Source organism: Rhinolophus hipposideros (genome assembly GCF_964194185.1).
Source record: "Rhinolophus hipposideros genome assembly, chromosome: 20".
Taxonomy (NCBI): Eukaryota; Metazoa; Chordata; class Mammalia; order Chiroptera; family Rhinolophidae; genus Rhinolophus; species Rhinolophus hipposideros.
In genome coordinates, this window is record NC_138066.1 from 27408770 (window position 1) to 27432559 (window position 23790).

At 41.2% G+C, this 23790-nt stretch overlaps 1 protein-coding gene across 4 annotated transcripts in view; it reads right to left on the minus strand.

The window, feature by feature from the left end:
- Nucleotides 1-23790, minus strand: part of ANKFN1 (ankyrin repeat and fibronectin type III domain containing 1) — a 377306-nt gene that overhangs the window by 45442 nt on the left and 308074 nt on the right. For 3 of the 4 annotated variants that reach the window (XM_081027455.1, XM_081027452.1, XM_081027453.1), the window contains 5 exons: nucleotides 20382-20489; nucleotides 14239-14338; nucleotides 13357-13489; nucleotides 12772-12888; nucleotides 4875-5090 (listed from right to left, as the gene is read on the minus strand). In XM_081027455.1, coding sequence (XP_080883581.1) covers nucleotides 4875-5090; nucleotides 12772-12888; nucleotides 13357-13489; nucleotides 14239-14338; nucleotides 20382-20489 — 674 coding nt within the window. The remainder of the gene's footprint in view (nucleotides 1-4874; nucleotides 5091-12771; nucleotides 12889-13356; nucleotides 13490-14238; nucleotides 14339-20381; nucleotides 20490-23790) is intronic. The other variant, XM_081027454.1, reaches the window with a different exon arrangement.

Below are 23790 nucleotides of genomic sequence, written 5' to 3' on the forward strand. Positions count from 1 at the left end.
GGCCTCTGGGAGAGAATGTGCTGTGCTGGTACGGCAACCAGGAAGGGTGTACCCACCCGCTGTCCATTGATCAGGTCTCCTAAGTGTTTGTTAAAAGAATGATATATAGTCGCTTCTCCCGGAACCATAGAGCTTTTGTTGTGTTGGATAACGCATGGAAGCCAAACTGTCCAGGGACAGCAGAGGTCATAAACTGCTGGCTGGTGGTCTTTGTGAGTCGGCCCAAGATCAGATGGGCTGCAAAGAATGTAACATTTTCTGAATTATTTTTTAACTTCTAAAAATAAAAAGATTTTATCCCAAACTCTGGATTTCCAACTTTTTAAAAAGAAATTGGAAACTATTTCAGCATTGGGACTACTCTCTTCTACTGTAATTAGCTGAGGCTGACTAGGGCTGTTCTTTAGATGAGACAAGGGATCTCTATATTACTGTAGCCTCTATTGCTTCTACTGTTTTTAATTGAGATATAATTCACATACCATAAAATTTACCCTTTTAATATGTGAAAGTCAGTGTTTTTTTTTTTTCTTCTTCCCTATATTTACAAGGTTGTGCAACTATCAGCACTATGTAATTCCAGGCCATTTTCATCACTTCGAAAGAAAAGCTCACCTTCATTAGTTGTCATTCCCAATCCCTCCTCCACCCATCCGTGGAGCCACTCATCTACTTTCTGTCTCTACAAATTTGCCTTTTCTGGTCATTTCATATAAATGGAATCATACAATAGGTGGCCTTTTGTGTCTGGCTCCTTTTACTTAGCATAATATTGTCAAGGTTCACTCCTGTCAAAGCATGGATCATTTTCACAGCTGAGTAATATTCCATTAGATGGATATACTACTTTTGTTTATCCATTCATCAGTTGTTGGACATTTGGGTGTTTCCACTCTTTGGCAACTGGGAATAATTCTTCTGTGAACATCAATGAACAAGTTTACGTGTGAAACCAATGTTTTCTTACATGTAGCCCCCTTGGCCCTTTTCCACTAGTCTTTCTGATTCCAGTAGTTTTTGATCCCCATCTTAGAGGCTGCTTGGAGGTAGAGGGACCAGTAACATGCTGGAAAACAGCAGAATAAAGCAGATGAGATCATATATGCTAGGCACCTCAGGTGTAAGAAGAAGATACTGGGTCGCTGGACGTGACAAGGAATGCCTAAGGAGAAAAGAAGGAAAGCAGAGATGGGAAGAGAGAAGACAAGCTTCGCTGCAGCTTCTCTAGGATCATACTTTTAAAAAAGGATCCAGAGAAAAGGAGGAGTAGGAGGGTGTGTGAGGCAGCATGGTATAATGGGAAGAGCACCAGGCTAGGAACCAGTGGACTTTGGTCCTCGTCCCTCCTATGCTGCTTTTCGGCTAACATAGCCTTAGTGAGTTGTTTTCCTGAAATCCATAGTTTCTTTTATGAATTGGATGCAATAAAATGACCCACTCAACACCACTGGGTGTTTGTGAGGATCAAATCATATCATAAACATGATGAAGTGTTGTCAACTTGAAAGCACAGTACCGATTTGAGAGATTCATCTTCAGAGAAACCTTCACCTGTGAGGCTTCCAGTTATCAAAGTGACCCCTGAACGTCACGGTCAGAGAGACTCAGCACCTGAGAGAGGCCTCGCTATTGGAAATACTCTCATTGTCAGTTAGTTTGCTCAGAGAGATACCTCTCTTTTCCTTTCCAGGCAAGTGTGGGAAGGATTTCTCTCTCTCTTCCAGATCCGTAAGAGAGGTCTGTTAGGAAGGTCTGGGACTTGAGAGGGTTAGATCCTGGAGTTTCCCTGGGGCAGTAGGGATTAGTAGATTAGTCATGGGCCCAGATTTTGTTAAAACCCTTATCTGTTTCGAAAATCCCATTGTGGGTTACATTGTTTTTATGTAACTTTTCCTTCATTCTTATGAAAACGTAGAAGAAAGGATGAAATGCCTCAAGGTCTGACTGAGTCAGTACCTGGGGTCCCTTGCGAGAGAAGGGATGAGAAGGAGATGGACTGTTGGGTCCTGAGGAGAGCCTAGCATCACTTGGATTTCTCTGAGAAGAAAACTAATGAGAACCACTAACATTTATTGAGCACTCACTTTGTGTTTCATTTTTAACTTATTTAATCCTCATTCAAACTCTATGAAGTAGGGTTTTTTTTGCAGAGGAAGAACTATGAGAGGTGAGAAATTAAGTAACTTGCCCTAGTCACATAACTAGAAAAAAGGAGTCAGGAATCATACCCAGTCAGCCTGATTCTAAAGTGGTACCTCAGAATGTGATGGGATGTAGCAGAAAGAAGCCGGGGCTCCCAATCAAAAGGCCTGGCGGTCATCAGTCTATTGACCCCGAGAAAGGAGAGTGGTTTGTGGCCCGGAATTGTGGGGATTATCCAGCTGGCTTTAGGCAACCACCAAAACCTATCTCTACTTTGATGTTGAGCTGGTGGGACCGACTCCTGACCTATTTACTCTTAAGCCTAGGAGTGATTGGACATCAGCCCTAGTAGTTTTACCCCCCATTTCCTCTCCACTGTAAGACCTATAAGGGAAGGTGGAGAGAGCGAAAAAGTAGGAGGAGGAGAAAGGAGAGTAAGGGTGGGTGGGAATGACATCTAGCAGGAATGTGCCAGTCAGCGGGGGTAAATTTTCCACTTGGATCTGTGTGGAAACCTGATCTTGCCTCTATTTTTGGTCTCCTTTTCTAACAACCTTTTGCCAGATTGGAATTTTTCTGCACCTGTAACACATTTTTAATGTAATAAGTCTAGGAGAAACCAGGTATTATATCACGCTGGGGCCTGTGCTGTGTTTCTAGGAGGGAAGGTAGGCCAGACCCCAGTTTATCCCTATAGGGGATTAGTGTATTAGTCACCCTGTAAAAGCTCAATTTATTATGATTTTTTAAATGTTTCTTTTAGCACTTGCTTATAAAAGGTGAAGAGGGGAGCCACGAATGTGTCTATGTTCCCTGCCCCCACCTCCTTCACACACACACACACACACACACACACACACACACTCTATCAATTTCATATGAACTCAAATTCCATAAAATCAAACCCAGAGGCTTTGACCAATCAGCTTACCTTTGCTACATTGGACTTTGACCTGGTTTGGACTGGTGCAACTGATGGAAAGGGGAGATTATTGTACTAGCCACCCCTCAGTGGGGAATGAAAATAAATCAGTGGGCTACTGGCTTACCTGTTTAGGGCTACCATGGGGGGGGGGGGCTACTGGGCCAAGGCTTAGATTTGGTTTGTTTGTGTGGGATTGAGTCCTTTCTTTTCCCTATTACTCCAGATTGGCGCTCTCTCTCTCTCTCTCTCTCTCTCTCTCTCTCTCTCTCTCTCTCTCTCTCTCAACTATTGATTTGTATTTCTTAATCCGTTTACCCTTTTCACCCAGCTCCCCAACCTTCTCCTCTCTGGCAACCATCAGTTACTCTCTGTATCTATGAGTCTGTTTCTGTTTCCCCCCCGCCCCCAGTTTATTTTGTTGTTTAGACTCCATATATAAGTGAGATCATATGGTATTTGTCTTTGTTAGTCTGACTTATTTTACTTAACATAATACCCTCTAGGTTCATCCATGTTGTCACAAATAGTAAGATTTCATTCTTTTTTATGGCCGAGTAATATTCCATTATATACATGCACCACATCTTTCTTATCCAATTGTCTATTGACGGGCACTTGGGTTGGCTGTCTTGTGCCATTGGCTGCATAGGGCTCAAAGTAGATGTTTCTCCCAGCTTTGCCATCTCACTGGACAGTTCTATAGAACTCATCCCCATCATTGGGTTTAAAAAAGAAAGAAAAGCAAGAAAAAGAAACGGCTTGAGGCCCATCCATGTTCGCATAAGAACCTGTGAGGCAGTGTAATGGCATGGAGATTGCACTGGACGCAGGAGCAGGTGTGGGGCTGTACCCTGGTTCTGTCATCCATGTTGAACATCTGGGCATCTAAGCTGCCTGAATTTTGAATTTTGGTGGCTATATGGTGATCAGATGAGTCTTTCATCTTTTATCTCCCATTCTACACTCACAACAATCCTAACCCCTGCCTCAGAATATGATGTAATGTCGCAGAAAGAAGCTTGCTTCCACTCAGAAGATCTGAGTTCAAATTTCAGCTCTGCTGTTGTCTAGCTGTGTGCTCAGCGGCCAATCCAAGTTTGGTGGGGCCTGAAGCTAAAACAATTTTGGGGTCTTTAGTTAAGGAAAAGAATACAAAATTATGAATGTAAAATTGCTAGGGTCCTGCCAGGGCCTTGTGCGAGTGAAGAGCTGAAAGATGCTGAACCTTCCTTAGCTTCACTAAATCTGCCTGTGTGTGTGGTGCCATATGTCTTTGAGCCGCAGTTATTTCAGTCCTAAAATGGATTTAATCATGTCTGTCTGTCTCAAGGGAGTATTGTAAGGAACAAGCAAGAGTAAATATGTATGAATGTTTTGGTTCAAAGTGATATATATATGTGTGTATATGTAAACACACAAGATACAAGTATACACACATACATACACATATAGTTTAGCAATGTATTATTATTACAATCCATTCAGGTATCGGTTTAATGTTTCGATTATATTATCTGTAGATCCCTACTCCAACGTTTCTCTCAAATGTTTCTCATTGGCTCATTGGTCAGGGGCATTTTCAAGGTGCCCACTATTTGCATTGCTTGATGAATGCCAGATCTGGAGAGTGATAAATAAAAACAAGCTTCTGAATTTTTCCTATGTGTGGAATACAAACAATGACACGCCTCAGAACCCGCTCCATTCCATCACTGCACATGGAAATGGCTCTTGGTGTATTTCACTAGAGCCTCAATAAGTGTGTTGAGAGTCTGAAATATATTAGGAAATTGAAAAGGCTACATACCTGGATGGTTATCAGTAAAATGTCTAAGGCTGTTGGCTCCTCAGGTGTTGACAGAGACTTCCTCTGGCTTTGCAGCTTTGAGATCTGCATCCATTTGCCATTAAAAAATGAATAGAGCATCTCCACCTCTCTGATGGTGACTATAAGGATGTTGCCATGCCGGTCCTTAATGGGCTCATAGTAAACTCTTCCCAAGTTGTGTGTTCCAAGTAAGTTCTAGAAACAAATAGATTTCTGGTGGCTTAGATGATGTACAAACAAAGCAACAAAACTGCAACAAAAGACACTGAATAATTATTTGACGTTTCTGAGAAGTTTTTTTTTTTTTTTGTAGCAGACTGAAACCTAGAATATTAGACTATGTGGCATGATAGAAATGTGCTGAACAGAAGCTCAAAGAAAATGCCTTCACCATAAGCCTGCAAAGATGATAGCAAGAGGCATAAAAATTATGTTTTTTTAAGCAAATTCAATATCTGTAAATATCTCTCACCCACATAGACACACCAGCTCATAAACCTCAGTTACCAGCACTTGAAGAGAATCCCAGATGTTTTAAAGAAAAATGCCTGATATTTCAAGTATGCTGCTTGTGGAGTTTTCAAGAGGTCTACAGCAAGCTGGTATGAAATGGGGTTGTTTAAAATGAAGAAGTGAATTGACAGTGTAGCACATTGTCCAGGTCCCCAAATGGCTGCACATTTCCTTCAAGATACTTTTAACGGGGAGATCGGCCTGGTTTGACTTATCTGCATTGCAAGGAGTTCTCGTTCTTAAAAAAACTTTGTTAAAATTGTTTGTGAGCTAGGTCAATACTGAGGCAGACAATACTTTTAGAAAGGTAGGAAGGGAAGGATGCCACATGAAGTGCGGAGGGGCCCAGGTAGGTGCTAGGTGCGATTAAAATAAACAATTTCACAAATATGAGGGATTAAGAGCACCTGGAGCACCGGATGAACAGGATAAAATACGCTTTTACTTGGAATATCTATTTTTTTAAATTATAAATCATCTCAGAGCTTCTAGCTGTTATTTTTGTGAGCGTACACAAATGCTGATGAGATGACCTGGTAGCAGGAGAGCAAAAGGAGAACTGGAACTTGTAAACATAACAAGGATGACCTAAGAATGAATGAGCCACGGTATCCACATCCACAGAAACACGGGGATGTTCCCTCACAGGTAGGGATTGTGCCTTAAGTCTTTTTTTTTTTTTTTTTTTAATTCACAAGGACGCGACACATAAGGAAAAAAATTCATGAGTAATTATTCACATGTAAAAATTCATTTGGCAGGATTACTGTTTTAAAAAATGGCCTAATCACTCAGTCAGATTATTCCTTTCCAATAATTGACCTCTAAATCATAGAGAAGCAATTGGGTAAGGCTTTGAATCCAGCCTTCTGCAGTACTACAGTTTTATATAAAGCAGTTTGCTGCAAAGTAATGCTGGCCAATAGCAGTGCTATGCCTATAAACTGGCTATCAAAAGAGGGAGGGGGGCTGATTTATAGCACACGCCAATTTCTGTGGTGTAAATACTCCCACCATTGGCTGATTTCAAGCTACTAAGATTTAGACAATAGGCTTTCCAAATTCCTGAATACTTAACAGTTGGCTCTCCTTGAGCCAGTTGGCTCCAGCAAGCATAGCACTGCTGATAGGCCTTTAGTTACACTGGAGTTGAATTTCAGGGCTGGCTGCTGTTCATTAACTCTTTGACTTCTGAAAAATTATTTACTCTCTTTGGCCCTGAATTTTATCATGTAAAATGAAGAGTCCTTAAAGCTCAGATATCCCTTATCATAATCCTTACCTTATAGAGTGTTTGAGAGATTAAGTCAAGCAATGCATGAGAAAGAATTCTGTAAACTCTCAAGTTTGATACAGGTAGGGTATGAGCCTTCTTTACTGCTCTAATTGGAATCCTACCCTGGCTCACACTTACTCATTGTCAAGACTCAGCCCAGGTTTCACCTTCTCTGGGAGGACTTTCCCAAGTCTCTCAGGTAGAATTTACCATGTTCTCTTTTGTCCCCCATTGTTTCCTGTACAAATCTGCATTTTAGCATGACTCTGGCTTTTCTGCATATTGATGTACATATCATGAGATCATGGTGGTTTTGTCTCTCTGTCTCTGGATTCCTTGCACACTGTCTGGCACATAGTAAGAGCTTAATAATTGTTTTTTGTTGGCTGAATTTACATATTATCCTTAGGACACGGGAAAATATGATTTATTTTGGACTAAAGCTGGTGGGTAGACATTGAACGAGGTGATCATTTTAAACAAAATGATTTGTCAGTGGTTCACTGTTAGCTTTGATATTATGATGACTCATGGGCTGAAGAAGATAGCACTTAAAAACCCTTCCTGAAATTCTTTATTGACATCAAATTGGGTTGGATAGTCAGCTCTGGGGAGCACCCAATTTAAGAGCGGAATGTCCTTGTGAAAATAAATTGCAACTGTGCTCACAGGGGGAAATTTGAGGTTCTTTAGAGCTTAAAGGAAAACGATGCCATGTTAATACCTGTCATGCTATACTGTCAAGGTTAGGAGATCTGGGAACCTACAAGGTAAAGAGGAATAAAAGCCACCCGTTGGTTCACAGGAATGAATGGAGGGTATACCCAGCACAAAGCACAGGACTGGCAGTAAGCCCTAGACAGATGCACAGGACACCTTCAGGCAGTTTGGGGAGACATGGGAAGTTGAGGGAATTCCAGAGTAGAGATGTGAAGGTCTGGAAGAGGAGAGGAAAGATTTTGGGAAACCTTCCCCCCAACTCCGTTGAAAAATGAAAAAGACACAGTATTCATAAATCATTACCTGGATTTTTACTCACTAACACTCATTTCTAAAAGCTACGGAGGAGGAAAGTTTAATGTAACTCAATCGACAGTGTCAGATTATTACTGTATTTTGAAAATAAGTAGTTTGGACACCTCTTAATGTAAGAGCAATGCATACTTCTGCCTTTTGGGGCCTCTGTCATTTCCCTAAGAGTAGGAAAAACAATGTGGGGTCTTGGCCACATACAGGCTTTTTCATCTTTTTTTTTTTTTAATCCAAATGCTGGCATATACTTGTCTCTCCTCTTGCCTAAGTAATACTATTTATAGTAATCAATTAATTAATCCACAATTTACCTTCTTTCAAATAAAATGTAAGGCTACTTCTAAACAAGCTCCAAATGATACAGAATAGAACTCTACTTTTTCTTTTTTAACTATAACTTGGATAATTTCTCGTATTAAAAAATTTTGTCTGCTTTTGTCAATGAACACACAATAAGATGATGAACTACTGGAAAGAATGCAGGCCTTGGAGTTATATAGATTTGGATTTGTATCCAGACTCTGCTACTTCCTATTTGTGTGACCTTGGGCAAGTTATTTAACTTTTCTAGCCCTCAGTTTTATCATCTGTTAAATTAATATCAATAATAGTACTTTCGCATCAGGGTGTGGTGACGATTAAATGAGATATAGTTTGCAAAGCACTTAACACCATGCCTGGCACCTATTCTGTTAAATAAAAGAAAGTTGTTGTTTCACAACTATTAAATACTATTAGGCATTAAAGGGCCTCCCTATAAAGCAGAAACTGGAAAATAAGGTACAGGATGATGCATGTGGTTGGCATGCACTGTGATAAATGCAAGTCAGGGTGCTATGGAAATACAAAGAGGAGAAAGATGGTGATGAGGGCCTTGGGTGCCATGATAAAGTGGGCCACTCTCGAAAGAGTATGAATAGGGAATGATCTGGTCAGAATCTTTAATTGGCTACTCTGGCAGAAGTGTAGAGAATGGATTGGAGAGTGTTAAGACTGGAAGCAGGAGGATGACTTTCAAAGCTTCTGATGTAACTGGAGTAATCAGGCAGTGGTCATGATGCTGGAAAGTGGAGGAAAGTAAAATGAGATATACAAGAGGTAAATCCACAGAATATGGCGGATGCCAATCAAGCTATTCAAGAATGCATTTTTACTTTCCTCAGAACATTGTAAGAAATGTTAGGTTAGTAATAAACAGACCTAAAATATTAAATGAGCATCAATTTCCCTCAATTTATTTTTCTCCCTCTTCAGAAAGGTTTCTCTGGGCCTTGTCACCGCCCCGCCCTCCCCATTCCACACACACACAAGGTGGTTTCAGTACTCCATTTTCATTCTGAAGATCAGCAAATAGTTTAGGCAATATGTCTTACAAAAAAGCTGAAAATGACTCCTATTATTTAGGCAGGCAGGCAGAAAGGAGGAGGGAAGGGAATTCACAACAGTGCTCTGGCTTTAGATGGGTACCATAAAGGGTGACACTGAGTACTAAGAGGTACTGAGTACTAAGAGGAGCTGGTCACCATGCAGGGCTGGAGAACTATCCACGTGGTAACTAGAGCATGAGGTACATGTCTGTGATCCTTTTTCCCTTTGGCTAGATGGGGGTAAGTGTGATCTTTGGGGCACAGGGGTTGGATTGACAAACAATTTATCCAACCAGCACTTACTGAGGGTCTGCCACCTGCCACCCATGGAAAAGGAAGCAGTGACCAAGATAGATACATTCCTTGAGATCAGGGATTCACAATCCAACTGGGTCACTAACCAAATAAGTATATAAATTAACTAATGGGATTACAATCACCATTCTGAATGAAGAAGACAAGGTGCTGTGAGAGTGATTCACTTCATCAGGAGATCAGAGAAGGGCTCCTTGAGGAAGTATAAAACTTAAGCTGAGATTTGAAGGACATGTAGGAATTAGCAAGGCAAAGAGATTAGAAGAAGATTCTAAGCAGAGGACACAGCAAGTGAGCTAGCAAAAGAGACTGAGAAAGACAGGCCAGGGAGTTGGACAAATCTGGAAATTATGTTGTCATGAAAGCTAAAGGAAGTGGCAGTTTAAAAAAGGAGAGTGGGACCCAGTGTATCAAACACTTCTGAGATGTCAGCTGCAAAGAGGATTTAAAAGTGTCCATTGGATTGAGTGAAATGAAGTCATTGGCCGGGAAAGATCCAGATTTTGTAGGGGTCTGTACCATGGAATTTTGGGGCTGTCTTTAAGACAAAGAATACAAAATTACAAATATAAAAATCACGTGTAAAAGTGAATATTTAGAAGGGGAAAGGAAAATCTCCCCAAATACTGGAGCATTTAAAATTTCTGGTCCCCTTGTCCCCTGAGATTTCTTTAGGCAGTTTACTAGAAATGCTCCTTGATTGCAACTCAACTCCTCCCCACCTAAAACACTCTATGACCCCCCACACTCACAGGGGCTCGTGCAAGTGAGGGGCCCTGAAACCCAAGCTTTATGAACATCATCTCCTCTAATTACTGGTGGCCTGAGAGGGCGGTTTGGTAGGCCTGGTGATAGCAAAAGTCAGGGAGAAGGCTGAGAACTGAATGGTGAGTGATGAAGTAAATGGAGTAGGAGAATGTAGGCAACTCTTTCAAGCATTCGGGCCTAAGGAAGAGAAGAGAGAGAGCTTGGTAGCTGAAAGGGAAAGTGGGGGGTGGTATTTGAGGGGACATTAAACCGGAGAAATTGGAGTATGTTTAAATAAGATGGGAGGGAAGAACTGGGACCCACATGTGGAGGGAGAAGCCTTGCTGGGAGGAGTAAGACTTTATCTGTTGGAATAGGAGGGAAGAGAAAGTGGAGTCAATGCAAGACGCTTTTAAATTTGGTGACAGAAAAATAATTAATTCCCATTTATTTCATAATGACTTGTAAAGTGAAGTTATAACCTGATGTGGGGATGGAGAACGTAGGGAAGGGGATGTGGGAGAATGGAGAAGGCTCTAAATAGTTGCCTTGTAGTTTGGGAAAGTGAATTTAGTAGAGAAATGGGACGCGATCACTAGGTAACATTACACATGGGAATTATAGTAATGAATTTAACATAAACCAGTAAAACCCCCCTTTTTTGTTTGACTTTACTACAGCAATGTGCAACTACTCCAGTGTAGACATGGTGGATTCATCCAGGCTTGGGATTTTTCCAAATTAATATGGAAGGAGACAGTGGCCAGAAATTTAGAATATTTTCAAGGGAGTGATTACGATGGGCCAAGGAACCTAAGCTAGACGAGGAGGGAAATTACCTCAGAAGGGGGCTGATGCATTATGAAAAGTGGTAGGGCCAATACATTGGGGCAAGGAAATCCAAGATCTACTGCAATAGGAGGAGATGAGTTTGGAACACCGACCATCATGGCTTCCTTCTAGCCCCTCAGCATCTGGCCTGTGACAGCCTGATCCTTCTCGTGTTACTGATGTCAGCTGAAATTGTTCTAGAAAGCCTCCAACAACCATACAATCAAGAGCCCCATTTGAAACCCTAAAGTTGTTCAGTCTGTGATCCAGGCGTGTATGGGCTGGATAGTGGGCTAGTGGGAGGGTCCAGTAGGGATCTGAGCCTCCTGGGAAATGACTGTATCCTTATGGAGGAGCAGTGGGAGGTCTCGTGGATCGGTCCAACTCAGGCTGGTTAGTAGTGAAAGGAAGGGGCATTTTGCATTCAGCACAGCTATTACGGCCCAGCTCCAAGAACTTTTTCTTCAGCTGAAGGAGAAGATTCTGAGATGGAGAGTGAGTTGAAATGGAGAGCTCTACCGTGTTTCCCCCAAAATAAGACCTAGCTGGACAACCAGCTCTAATGTGTCTTTTGGAGCAAAAATTAATATAAGGCCCGGTCTTATTTTACTATAATATAAGACCCACTCTTTAATATAATATAATATAATTAATATACTCTACTCTACTATACTATAATATAATATAATACCAGGTCTTATATTAATTTTTGCTCCAAAAGATGCATTAGTGTTAATTGTCTGGCTAGGTCTTATTTTTGGGGAAACACGGTATTTGCTAAAATATTGAGGCCATTGAAGACACAGGGTACTAAAGTGCTTATGGAATGGAGTATGTAGCACAGAAGGGATAAGAGTTACTTTTCAGAATTAATTATACTGGGAATACAATAATTATTATTATTGCAGGAAGTCAAATTATTATTACGTGGGTCAAGAAATGAAGTTTCTTGCAGGTGGGGTGGAGCCGTAGAAATACGGTTTTGTTTTGTTTTGTTTTTATGCCTTGGCTAGAATTGCCCGGCCAAACACAGCTTACATAGATTCCTGTTATGCATATAGCTTTGTAGGTAGATACTGATTACGGTGGAAGCCTCAGAGAATTCTTAAAGACCCCATTTCCATGTAGCAGATGTTTTTCTGTGCTAAGAACCACCAATTCAAGGAATACCAGAAAACAACAAGAGGAAAACCCAGAAAAGCTTGGTTAGAATTCAATGTCATTTCTCGGAGGGACTCGTAGGGATATTAGGGACTCCTAGAGTGAATAAATTCAGGATTAAAGGTAAACTTTTAAGAGGTTTTGTTTTTGTCTTAAGTAAGCAAATACCTGTGCTTTACCAAAAACATCAAGCCAAGAAACACCTCAGCATATCTGCTGGTCTCTTTCTCCATCTCCATACACTCATAAAAACACAGGATGTCCGAGAAGCAAGGCTTCTTCAAGTCATCTAGTCAAACTCTTATTTTGTCAGTGATGAAACTGAGGCCCAGAAAGGAGAAATGAGTTGACTTATTAATATCAAATCCAGAACTCAGGTCTCCTCACTCCTTGTTTAGGGGGTCTCTCCGAGACTCTTCAAGAGAGAGCCCTGCTCCTCTTGCAGGAGACTGCTAAAGGCACAGGTTCCTTCATAGGCAGGTGTACAGCTCAGACTGTCCGAGAAGCCCTCATGGGCCTAGGGATCTAACATAGGAAGGAGCCCACCCTTTCCTTTCTAGGTGAGATTGGAACTGAACTGACCAAGTTTTTCTCAAATTCCCGTGGATGTCTGGATTGAAAGCTGACTCCTCACCTGTAGCTGGGCTGTCGCTGCAAGCATCTTCTGCCGAGTTTGCAGTACAGTGGATGAGGACATGGAGATAGGTACGCTTTGCCTTAACCACCTTATATCTTCCCACATACAAGACAGCTGCAAAAGAAGGCACGAGGTCTTATCATTGTCTGAGCCAGTACATGATTTAGGTTGTGGCATCAAAGCACAGCAGGGAGAAGGAAATCTGACCCCTGATGTTTGCTCTCCAGTCCATTTTCAGATACACGCAAAACAACTTTTTGATCTCTATCCAATTGGAAAAGGATCTGAATGTTAATGAAACAGTCAGATCCACATTTTAGTCTTTGCCAAATGATCCCATAACTCAGAACAGTGGAGACACAATCTGACAGGAAGCAAGCTTCTTTGCTTTGAAAATGTAGTGTAGACGCTCTTTTGGCATTTTGTGTGACATAGGGCATCTCAAGGCTGAAAGAGACCTTTGAGATAATTTACTCCCACCCCAATACTTTGATCACTGGAGACCCTCAACTGAGGTTTCAGAGATTTGTGTGGAGTAACGTTGGTGCAAATGGGGGAAAATGAAATCAGAACTCAGTATACCTTCGTGAACCACAGAAAATCTTGTGTAATGGAACTGGTGTGAGAGTCATCTATTTCAACAATCGGTATTTGATCTTCATTGGTGACTAAAATGTTGTCTTTGTAATAAAATATAACAGCTATGTAGAGTCCCCTAGAAAAAGAAAAAACAAAATAAAAATTGTCCTCAACCATCTTTCTCTACCAAGCCTGAATCAGGGGAAAAAAATATTTTTGTATATGAAAAAGATAATTTAAAATATACCTATGAGCCTATTCTTGCTAAATATGAAAAGTTCACGAACCAGAACTCAGAGAAATTACTATCTTGTCCAAATTCTCAGGAGAAAAGTGAACTTTGTATTTTTAAAAATGTGATACATATTTATTTATTTAAAAATTTAAATGAAAGTATAGTTAGCACATGATATTATATGAGTTTCAGGTGTAAAACATAGTGATTCAACATTTATGTAATTTATGAAGTGATCACCACAATAGATCTAGTAACCATCTGTTACTGTACAAAGTTATTACGATACTATTGATTATATTCCCTATGCTGTACAATTACTCAGCCATTAAAAAAAATGAAATCTTGCCACTTGCGACAACATGGACAGACCTAGAAGGTACTATACTAAGTGAAATAGAGAAAGACAAATACATGTAGAATCTAAAAAACAAAACATCGACAGACTCATAGAAACAGAGATCAAACTGATGGTTGCCCCAGGGGTGAAGGGTGGAGGGATGGGTGAAAATGGTGAAAGGGAATAAGAGATATGGACTTTATATATTTTTAATAACAACAAAAAAATTTCTACCAAGTTTCCACTCAGAACCAAAATCAGCTGATTCCTAAGAAGTTAAGACTGCCTGGAAAAACTACGCAGGACCTACCGTTTCAAGGTCTTCACAAACTTGTTTGAAGAGTGGAATAGGTGTTTCAGGCTCCTTGAGACTGACTGCTTGCGGCCCGAGGTTTGTAATTTTGAACTTTCTAGAAGACAGAAAAAAATACAGTGTAAATCCCACTGGCAGAACAATACTCCCACCTTCCTGCCTTCCTCTCGTCTGCTTTCTCAGTGTCACTTAACCTCAATTTCACAGAGGGATTCAGCTCATTCATTCCTCCAAGAAGCTTTTGTATCTCGATATGTTAGTGGTCAACTTAATTAATGAACAGCTCCTTAACAACGTTGGAGATAAGTAGCATTTACAATTCCAGGGGAAACCACTTAGGTCTTTTGTTTGTCCTCTCTGCATCAGTGATTTATTCTAAGATGGGATGAAAAGGAATGGTGTCAACTCCTTTGCCTTCCTCTCCTCTTCCCCCACTGCTGTTTAATATTCACATGTTTCTTCATGCTGACAAAGCTCTTCTTGTTAGTCTACGTATTCCATTACATTTTTTCATTACAAAATTAATATAAGCACAGTACAGAAAATCTGGAGAATAGAAAAAAACAGAACAAAACTACCCATATCATCCTGCCTCTTTAGTACAACCACCGCTAACATTCTGGGGAAGTTTTTTCTAGTATGCATGTTGGCTTACAAAAATAGTTGTAGGCATATGTATAACTACCATCCTTATTATTCAGGAGAAGAAACTGACACGGAAAGGTTCAATGGATTGTCTAAGATTAAAAAAAGCCAGTACCCGGAAAAACTGACTCACTCATTCCTGTGAATAAGTATTTACTGGGACACTACTATGTGCAAGGTTCCATGGCTACTGTGGGGAGAAAATCATCCATTGCACCTGTTCAGCTCTTCTGTTTACAACCTGGAGCTCTGTTTGATGAAAGGAGTAGACTTCCTGTAACAGTTTCTGCAAACGGTGCTGCATGGAACTGAACTAGACGATCACTGATTTCAGTTCTCATCTTGAATGCAATGAAGGGAAGCTGAGGTTATTGGGGTCATCACCAAACTCGTGACAGACATGTTACTACTGGGGATGAGAACATAGCTCATATCAGTACTCTTAGGCATGGAATCCTGGGCGATGGCCCATGGCTAAGTGTGGTTCTGCCCATGATCCTATAGGAGCAGCAGGGAATGAGCCAACAGACACAAGCATTCATACCAGCTGCAAGCTTGTGCTGGTAACGGTTATTCCTGGCAGAACAAAGGAAAAGCATTTCTTTCTGACTTGAACATGAATTTGGCGGGTCATATCCTGCTTGAAGTTGATGTTGCAGGGACTTCTGGTGAAAGGCAGTTACTGAATATATTCGTCACTTACCACTGTCTCCCAAAACCTCCCTAAAAAGGTTTAAAAAAATCTATAAAGACAAAGTGATGGGAAAGGAGACAAAAGCAAGTGAATTTTAGTAGCTGGAAAGCAAATGGACAGATGGATTTAGCAGACTTGAGAAAGATGAATCCTAAGCCAGCAGTAGAGAAAGCTGAGAAGTAACCGGAGTCACCCCATGGGCACCATATACTGCTGGAAGTGGGGGTGAATGTGGAGCTTAGTGAGGGGGATGTGTTGAAGTCTGCTTGAAAAGTAGTTAGACTTCTAGATGTCCTCCTGCACCCTGCATAGGTGGACAAATACCCTTTCCCCACTCTAGAAGACAGCTAGTGGCTTATTCTCTGAAAAGCATAAAAACAGAGCTCTCTAGAGAGGGACATGGAGTATAGTTAAAAATAGGGGGAAGAGGTGGTATGTACTCAAAACAGGGGGATTAAATGAAAGTTTCCATACAGAATATTTCCCCATTGGACTCTTGGAACACTGGTACTCAGACTTACACCCTCTCTAGGGAGGACACTGGAAGAAACTTCTCTGGAGACTCTGACTGGCCTGAGAGAATACACTTAAAGATTCTGACACTAGCTTCATTGCTTTCCTAAAGATAAGGCTGTGCCAGATCACCTTACAGTGAAGCCTATAAATAAAGAGCCCTGTCCATGTGCTCAGAGCTTCCCAACAGCTATTGAGTTCCCTTCTCTTAAATCTGAGCAAACATCCAAGGATCACCAGGCAGTTGTGAAAAGCACGTAACAAGAAAGACAGAGGCCAAAACAAAGAAACAAAAGAGCAATTTAGAGAGACGATGCTGAAAAAAGAAAATATAAAAAGAAACAAAGCCTGTCATTAATAGCCTCAGAAACAAGTAAAGACATTATATCCTCATAAAAAAGGTAGGAGTCTGTCCGAGAAAAATTCAGAGAACAAAAGAGCACTGAAAATTAAAAATATGTTATCACAGCCTGAAAAACCCAATAGAAGTCCTAGGAAGTAAAGTTGGGGAAATCTCTAAGAAAATAGAGCAAAAGGACATGGGGATGAAAAGTAGGAGAGGGAGAAAAAGAAAAAATAAGAGGGCTAGTCTGTGAGGTTCAACATCTGACTAAGAGTTTTTGTATAAGAGAGCAGAGAAAAAGAAGGGAAAGAAATAATTAAAGAAATAATTTAAGAAAATATTCCATAATTGAAGGGTATATGGTTCCATATTAAAAGGGCTTGCCAAGTGTGCAGCCTTTTTTTTTTTGTGCAACACACAAAAATAGAACAACTTGAAGGCACATAACAGTGAAATTTTAGAATGCAAAAGTTAAAAAAAACACACAAAAACCCTTCAAAAGTAGTAGAATGGAATAGGTTTCATATAAAACTTCTGGAATCAGAATGGCATCAGACTTCCAGCACTGAAAGCTAGAAGACAATGAAGCAACGCCTTCAAAGTCTGAAGGAAAATGATTTCAACCGAGAATTCTATACTTATTCAAACCCTTAATAAATGTTAAGTAGAATAAATACATCTTTAGACATTTAATGTGTCCAAAAATTAACTCCCAAGTATCCTCTCAGGAAGCGACTAGAAGAAAGGCTCCACTCCACCCAAAATGAGAGACTAACCCAAGAAAAAGGAAGACATGGGATGAAAAAAAGAAATCTAATATTGGAAAGTGGCAAGAAGAGTCCTTAATATAGTGGTGAAAGGAGATCCTAGAGTGACAGCTGTGCACCAGACACAGGGAGCCAGTAACCAGTCTAGATTGGCAGAGGTCAGAGGGCTCCACGAGAGGTTTCTTTAAGAAGATGCAGTTGAAACAACACTAATGTATCTGATTGTATTGTGAAAAAAATCGATAAAATTAGAGAATAGCTTGTGGATTGATTAGTCATAACCACGTAGAAAAATAAGAAAATACAACAGAAGATGATTATTAACTACAGGGAAGACAAAAAGTAAGTTATCCAGAAAGGAAAAATAATAATAGAATTTACATGATTATTATAATGTAAGCAACAAATACTGACTTTACTAAAATTACAATAAGAAGGATAAGGGGGCAGGAAATGTATGTGCATATAAGAGGGTGGAGAGGTATAAAAGAGAGATCATCATCTATCTTCCTTAGTGAGATAATGGCTAAAATTGAAAAAAGAATTAGCAACATAAACACGTTATGTAGAGATATGGATAAAATATCAAAAGAACTGGCTGAGAGAATGAGCATTTGGGGAACAGAAAATGGAGAATGGGAAAAATTGCTTTTTTAATAATAATAAAAGCCCTTTGAAGTATTTTCAGCCATTCAACCCTTAAATAATGCCTGACAGGTATATATAATTCTTATCTGCATTTTACAGGTGAGCAAAGTGAGGTGTAGAGAAGGTGGGCAACTTGCTTAAGATCACATAGCTAGTAAGTGTCCAGCCTGGATTTGAACCCAGGTAGTCTAGCTTCAGAGTATAATCAAATAAAACTTAAATACAAATGAAGCTTAAACAAATTAGACTACAAAATAAAAAGGGAAAATGAGAACTGTTACTACCAGTTGGGAAAGGGGCTCATGCAAATATTAAATATCCCATGTCTCCTCCATTTGGGGTACCTGGTAGAATTGCACTTGAAACCTTTGTGGTTGGTGGCGGCCATGTGACTATTTTGGGCCAATGAGTTCTGAGTGTAAGTGACATATAAGGTCTTCCCCATATAATACCTTAAAGAGTTTCTTTTCCCTTTCCTGTGGGTGTTGGAAAATATTTCTAGAAAAAGGATGATGACAGCTCAGAAGGGCAGCTCTCAGCTGGCCAGTGGTAGACACACAGCATGGGGGTCATTTGATTATTGCAGCATCATACAGCCCATCCTGCCTGACGCAAGGTCTAAACGCACATCTATCCTAAGAACCGCGGCTTCTGTTCTGTCTGCTGAGTTCAGGGCTCTGGATCAATTAATTGTTAGTCTTCTGGATTTTGAATGCATAGGTTTTTACCTTTAAAGTGCTTGGAGCATAGTTTACTCAAACTGGTATGTCTAGCACCTGACACATAGCAGGCAGTGTTTTAATTAATGTTTGCAGTTGAAAAATTAGGTAATAGTTGGAATTCAGTCCTATAGGTTACTGCTATAGTGAACACAACTGGCTTCTTTATAATTCATTCCGTATGTCAGAGCATTGGCCTTTTATGAACAAGAAAGGCAGCTCAACACCTCCATTGAATATCCTGTCCAGTACTGACCATGCAGATTAGCTGTAGCCAAAATGCAAAAATGAATGTGGGTTTTGGTACCTCCCATGCAGGGCTTAGGTAGAAGGGTTGTTTTATTATTACTTCTGCATTTGGAATATGCTGTGTATTTGTTGAGTACTCCAAGCTCATTACAGTGGAGTCAATGATTACACTTTGATTCTGGGACATACCAGTCAAGTGCTGATGATGGAGAACCCCCCACTAATAATAAAAATAATGTACTTCTAGGTAATGCCTGGTCTGGTTAAATGCACCCTGGATAACTGAGAACTGAGTGCACCTTGGTTTGTGTAGAATGTTGAAGGGCCTGGTCCAGGTAAAGTTTTCCTAGTAATCTGGGAATGGAACCCCACTTGGATTTCCTTTGCAAGCTTCTTCCATGCATATTTACATCTCCTCATGAACCACTCATTAGAAGAACATTATTTCCTTGCAAACGTTTGTCCTCATTTCCAGCTATAGCAAAAATTCCCATAGGGCTTTGTTGTCATAGTTATATAGTAATTGGGAACAACCTTTTGCTAATGCTAAGAATGATACTTTTACACCTAGTCAAAACTCAGCCAGCATCTCTTCGTTTCCACTACAGATGTCTCACCTTGCTGGGCCAGCAGTGCCCTGAATCTAGAGGCTGCAGCACAGATGGTGATCTGGAGGGTGGACGAGCATGGGAAATGAGAAGTTTATGGACGCTTGAATTCTCCAAAGAAAACTAAGTGCTTGTTCCACGAATCATTACACAGATCGGAAACCTGACCCTGTCTCATCGGAATGGCTCAAGCAGAATAGTAGCTTTTAAAAGCTTCTGAGATTTTCTGGGTGTAGTTGGCTAGGTCTAAAGAAGGTGTGCTCTACTTCTCTTGAGCAGTAGTAGTACAGGGGATGAGTAAAATTCAGGGTGAGATTAAAGTCCAGCGCCCAGTCCTGATGGAAGGAAGGGAAACACAAATGAGGTATGGCACGAAGACTAGACTTGGAGACAGAAAACCTAAAAGGTTGGTATCTTGATTCTGTCTTTTCCTGACATGTGACCCTGGTCGAGTCACTGAGCCTCAGTGATAACTGCCAAAATGAGGATGATGAAAAAAGAGATACTGGCTGTGAAATTGCACGTAAACTTTTTGACAAATGTGCACGAAGGTTTAATATTATTGTTGCTGTTATAATTGGTTGAGCTTCCCCAGGGATGTTCACAGAACTTTCCTTGGAGCTGAAAAGTTTTAGGGTGACTATCACAAAGACCCAGCACACTGAGGAGTTTTGGGAAGGGAACGAATGGCAGCTGCTGTTTTTCTTGTGCTTGTTTTCCAACGGTTCATACAGAGAGAGGGTGAGAGAGACAGAGAGAATGGGGAGGAAGGAGAGGGAAGTCTCTTCTGAAGGGTTAAAGCAAGATAGTGCTGTAAAGTGATTCCAGATGTACAAATATTAATATCTCTCTCTCCCTGATGAATGAGAAGGTATGACCCAGTTAGGAAACTGCTAAAATTACCGGCGCCACCGAGACCTCAGCCGATGGCCCAGCGCAGATTTTTATCCTTACCCCGGCAACTATAATGCTGATGAAGGGCTCGGACCTGCTGCAGCAGACCTTCCAAAACTTCGCTCTGTCCCTTGTGTCTGGGCTCTCTGTCATCATAGTCTTTCCAGTCTATTGAACAAAAGAAACAAACAGAGTGAAATTTTAAAGCAGGGGAGGCCTCGTCCCTGCCCTGCCTCAGGAGCCGAGTTTTGCTCATACTACCCACAGACTCTGTGGGTAAGCACCCAGCAAGCAGGCGGTGCCAAGGGTTTGGAAGCTGCCATTGTTCGGGGCCCTGTGCAAAATAGTAATTGTGGTTGATTTCTTGTGTCGGGCAGTGTCAGGGCAAGAGAAAATGGTAACTGAAAGACCGAAAGAAAAAGAGGAATTTGGGAGTCCAGTTTCCCCTCCCCCAGCTCTTTACCCTCCTTTTCAGCATCCTAGGTCGTAATCAGTTCCCCTGCCACCTCTCCACTCAGCACCCCAAGTCTCAACTGGGTTTCCACAGTAGGAAAGAAAGGGGTGGGAATGTGCAGACTAGATGAAATCCACAGTCCCAATGCTTTTATTGTAGGTTTCACACTTTTGGCCAAATTGACATTTCTTTCCAAGGAAAGAGCCCACGTCAGATGCCAAGAAATGGAAATCTACATTTTGCTCTAATGAATGTCTGCTTTGGTTAGCTGGCACAGCGACTCCTGCACATACTCTAGCCACCAACCACCCTGTCTGCTCAGTCTCTAAATATACAGTATTAGCTTACATGGCAAATTTAAATTGCAATACCCACTGAGATTTTTCTCCCCCTTCTATTTTCATTCCATTTGGCAATAATGATATCAAGAGTAATAACCCGTATGGGACCGATGTCAAGAGTGTAATTCTGCTGTCTCCAACTCTGGATTTCTTTTTTAGCAGGTCAGTCAGTCATTTCGTAGTCCATCCCTCCTTCCCTCTATTTTCTTTGCCCCAGTTTTACTCTCTGAACCTTTCAAAAGCCAACAACTTAAAGTGCTTCTTGGTTGAAACGCTTTCTCTAAAAATGCTAGTCGTTCTTTCCTAGAAAAGCCAGTTAGTTCACCAGTGTATCGGAGGCTTACATTCTAGTGGAATGAGTTTCAAACTCCCTCCCCCCAGACTTATTTTAAAAAAACGGAGTCTCCCTTGTTTAGAAACATAAGCAGATGCCATGACAGGTAAAGGCAGGTGAAAGCCTTCCACATGGGTCCATCCAAGGCCAAGAGTACAGCGCAGTTAAGAACACAGGTTCAAGAGTCAGACCAGCCTGGGTGCGAATCCTAGCTCCTGCGAGTCCTTGCTCAGTGTCTGTGAAGCAAGTTACTTACACTGATGGGCGCCTCGACTCCGTACTATGAGAACGGAGCACAGTATCTACCTTGCAGTATTTTGGGAGGATTAAATGAGAAGACTATTCGGTCTCCAGCACAACGTTACATGGAAGGCATTATGTAAGCACTGACTTAAAAAGAAGGGGGTTCAGTGATGGAAAGTTAACTCCCTGAGTAGTGAGTGTGGGAACATCATTTCTCACCCTATCAGGTGATTCCCCGTGAAGAGGGAGGCCTCAGAGATTTTCTGATCCTTCCTCCTTCTCACCCTCCCCCATGTACCCTTCTCCATTTTCCCTCAGAAGACAGGCCCAGAGATAACCAGTTCTATTTACTCAGCTTGTCGGTGCCATAGCCAGGGCTGTAACAGTCCCATGTCCCTCTGCATCGTGCTCAGGACATGTTTGTCTTTTTCCTTTGGGAAGGAGGGTCAGAGCTTGGTTGGCGTCTGTGTGGTGTGGCTTAGCTGTGGTCAACTCTGGAGACAGGGAATTGGCATGTGTGCCTTCCGTAGCCTCTGTTCCTTGTGGGCAGGAACTGTGACTTAATTTCTCTTTGCCTCAGGTCTCTCCTCTGCGAAGTGAGTTTCTGAATCTCTTTTTAGGTTATTTCAGGTTTCAAAGCAATACTGTAAGGGAAGCACCGTTCTGGGCCCACGAGAGACACTCACTGAATGTTGGTGAGGCATTGTGACGACAGGCACGGTGGTGATCAGGGAGAAGGGACTAGGAAAGGGCTTTGATGGGGAAACGTGGAAATGTTTGAGGTAACGAACTACAAGTGGCCCTTGGACTATCTCAACCATCCCGGGTGTCTGGGCACAATGAGAATGACTATTGCTCTCACAGATTCCCAAAGGCCATTACAAGTTTGTTCCCCTAGTTGGATAAATACATCTGACGTACTCATGATAAGATGAGCACTGTGGCTTGCTTGAGTAAGACTCCTGGGTGGCTGAATTACTACCTGGCCCCGAACATGCTAATACAGTCTAATGAGTGTTAATACTACCATCAATGCAAGGGGAGATGAAATGGACCTGGCTCAGTCAGCTGAGCCCTATTACATCAGAGGCCAGCTCGAGTTGATGACTTTATGATACATTAGAAAATTGCTAATGCGAAATTGCAGCCCCAGTGAACACTGGATACGATGCCAAGGTTTTTGGAAAGAATGAGTTTTTCTCATAGATGTTTGGAAGGTTCCGACGACTACATAAAATAGGAGACTTTAGGGATGAGGGAGAAAATTGAAAATATATTAAGAAATCAGGAACCTGACAGGAATAAACTTAGTGTGGTAGGAAAAGAGCAGATTGTGCCACATAATACAGTTCACTGTTCTGGTAATGAGACATTTCAATTGCAACACAATGCAGAGCTCACATTCACTGGCGATATCAGGGCTTTCCTGATCGTAACTCAGACAAGCCTGTCTGGGTCCTTTTCTCTTATTATGTACCCTACCATATAACATAAGTCTATAAAAACACATTAAGGCCTTTTGTAAAAATATTAAAAAAAAAGTTTTATAGCCTACTGGAACATATGACCCAATTTCCAATTACTCTGTCATGTTAGAATACATTGTCTTCTAGTAAATATTTGAATACTGATAAGTGTTACATCACAATGTCATACTCTGTTTATAAACAGAACCAGAGTGTTTTTATATTGTTCTTTCCAAGTGATATGGCATGTCTGCAGCGATTGTAACAGCATGTTTGTATTCCAGTTCTTTGCCAGATCTCTCTACTCATCCACTGCGCTGGTTTAGAAAGCGACACCATTTACTATGTCAATTACCAAGTAATGAGGGACTCTCCCCAGTCTTGGACAATGGTTCTTGTCATTCTGGAGAGAACTCGTCAAATGGGCGGGGAGGGAGAGTGAATAGAATTGGAAGTTTACGGAAAGGGCACATCTGATGTTTATAAGGAAATGCATCCATATGCAGATCAGAATTTGCATGGGGTGTGGGTTTGGAGTGGGTTTCCCAGGGCCCTACATTCAGGTCAGTTGACACTAGCATTGTTTTGCTTTTCTGTCCTTTCTATCTCTCCATCTCCAGTAATATGAGGT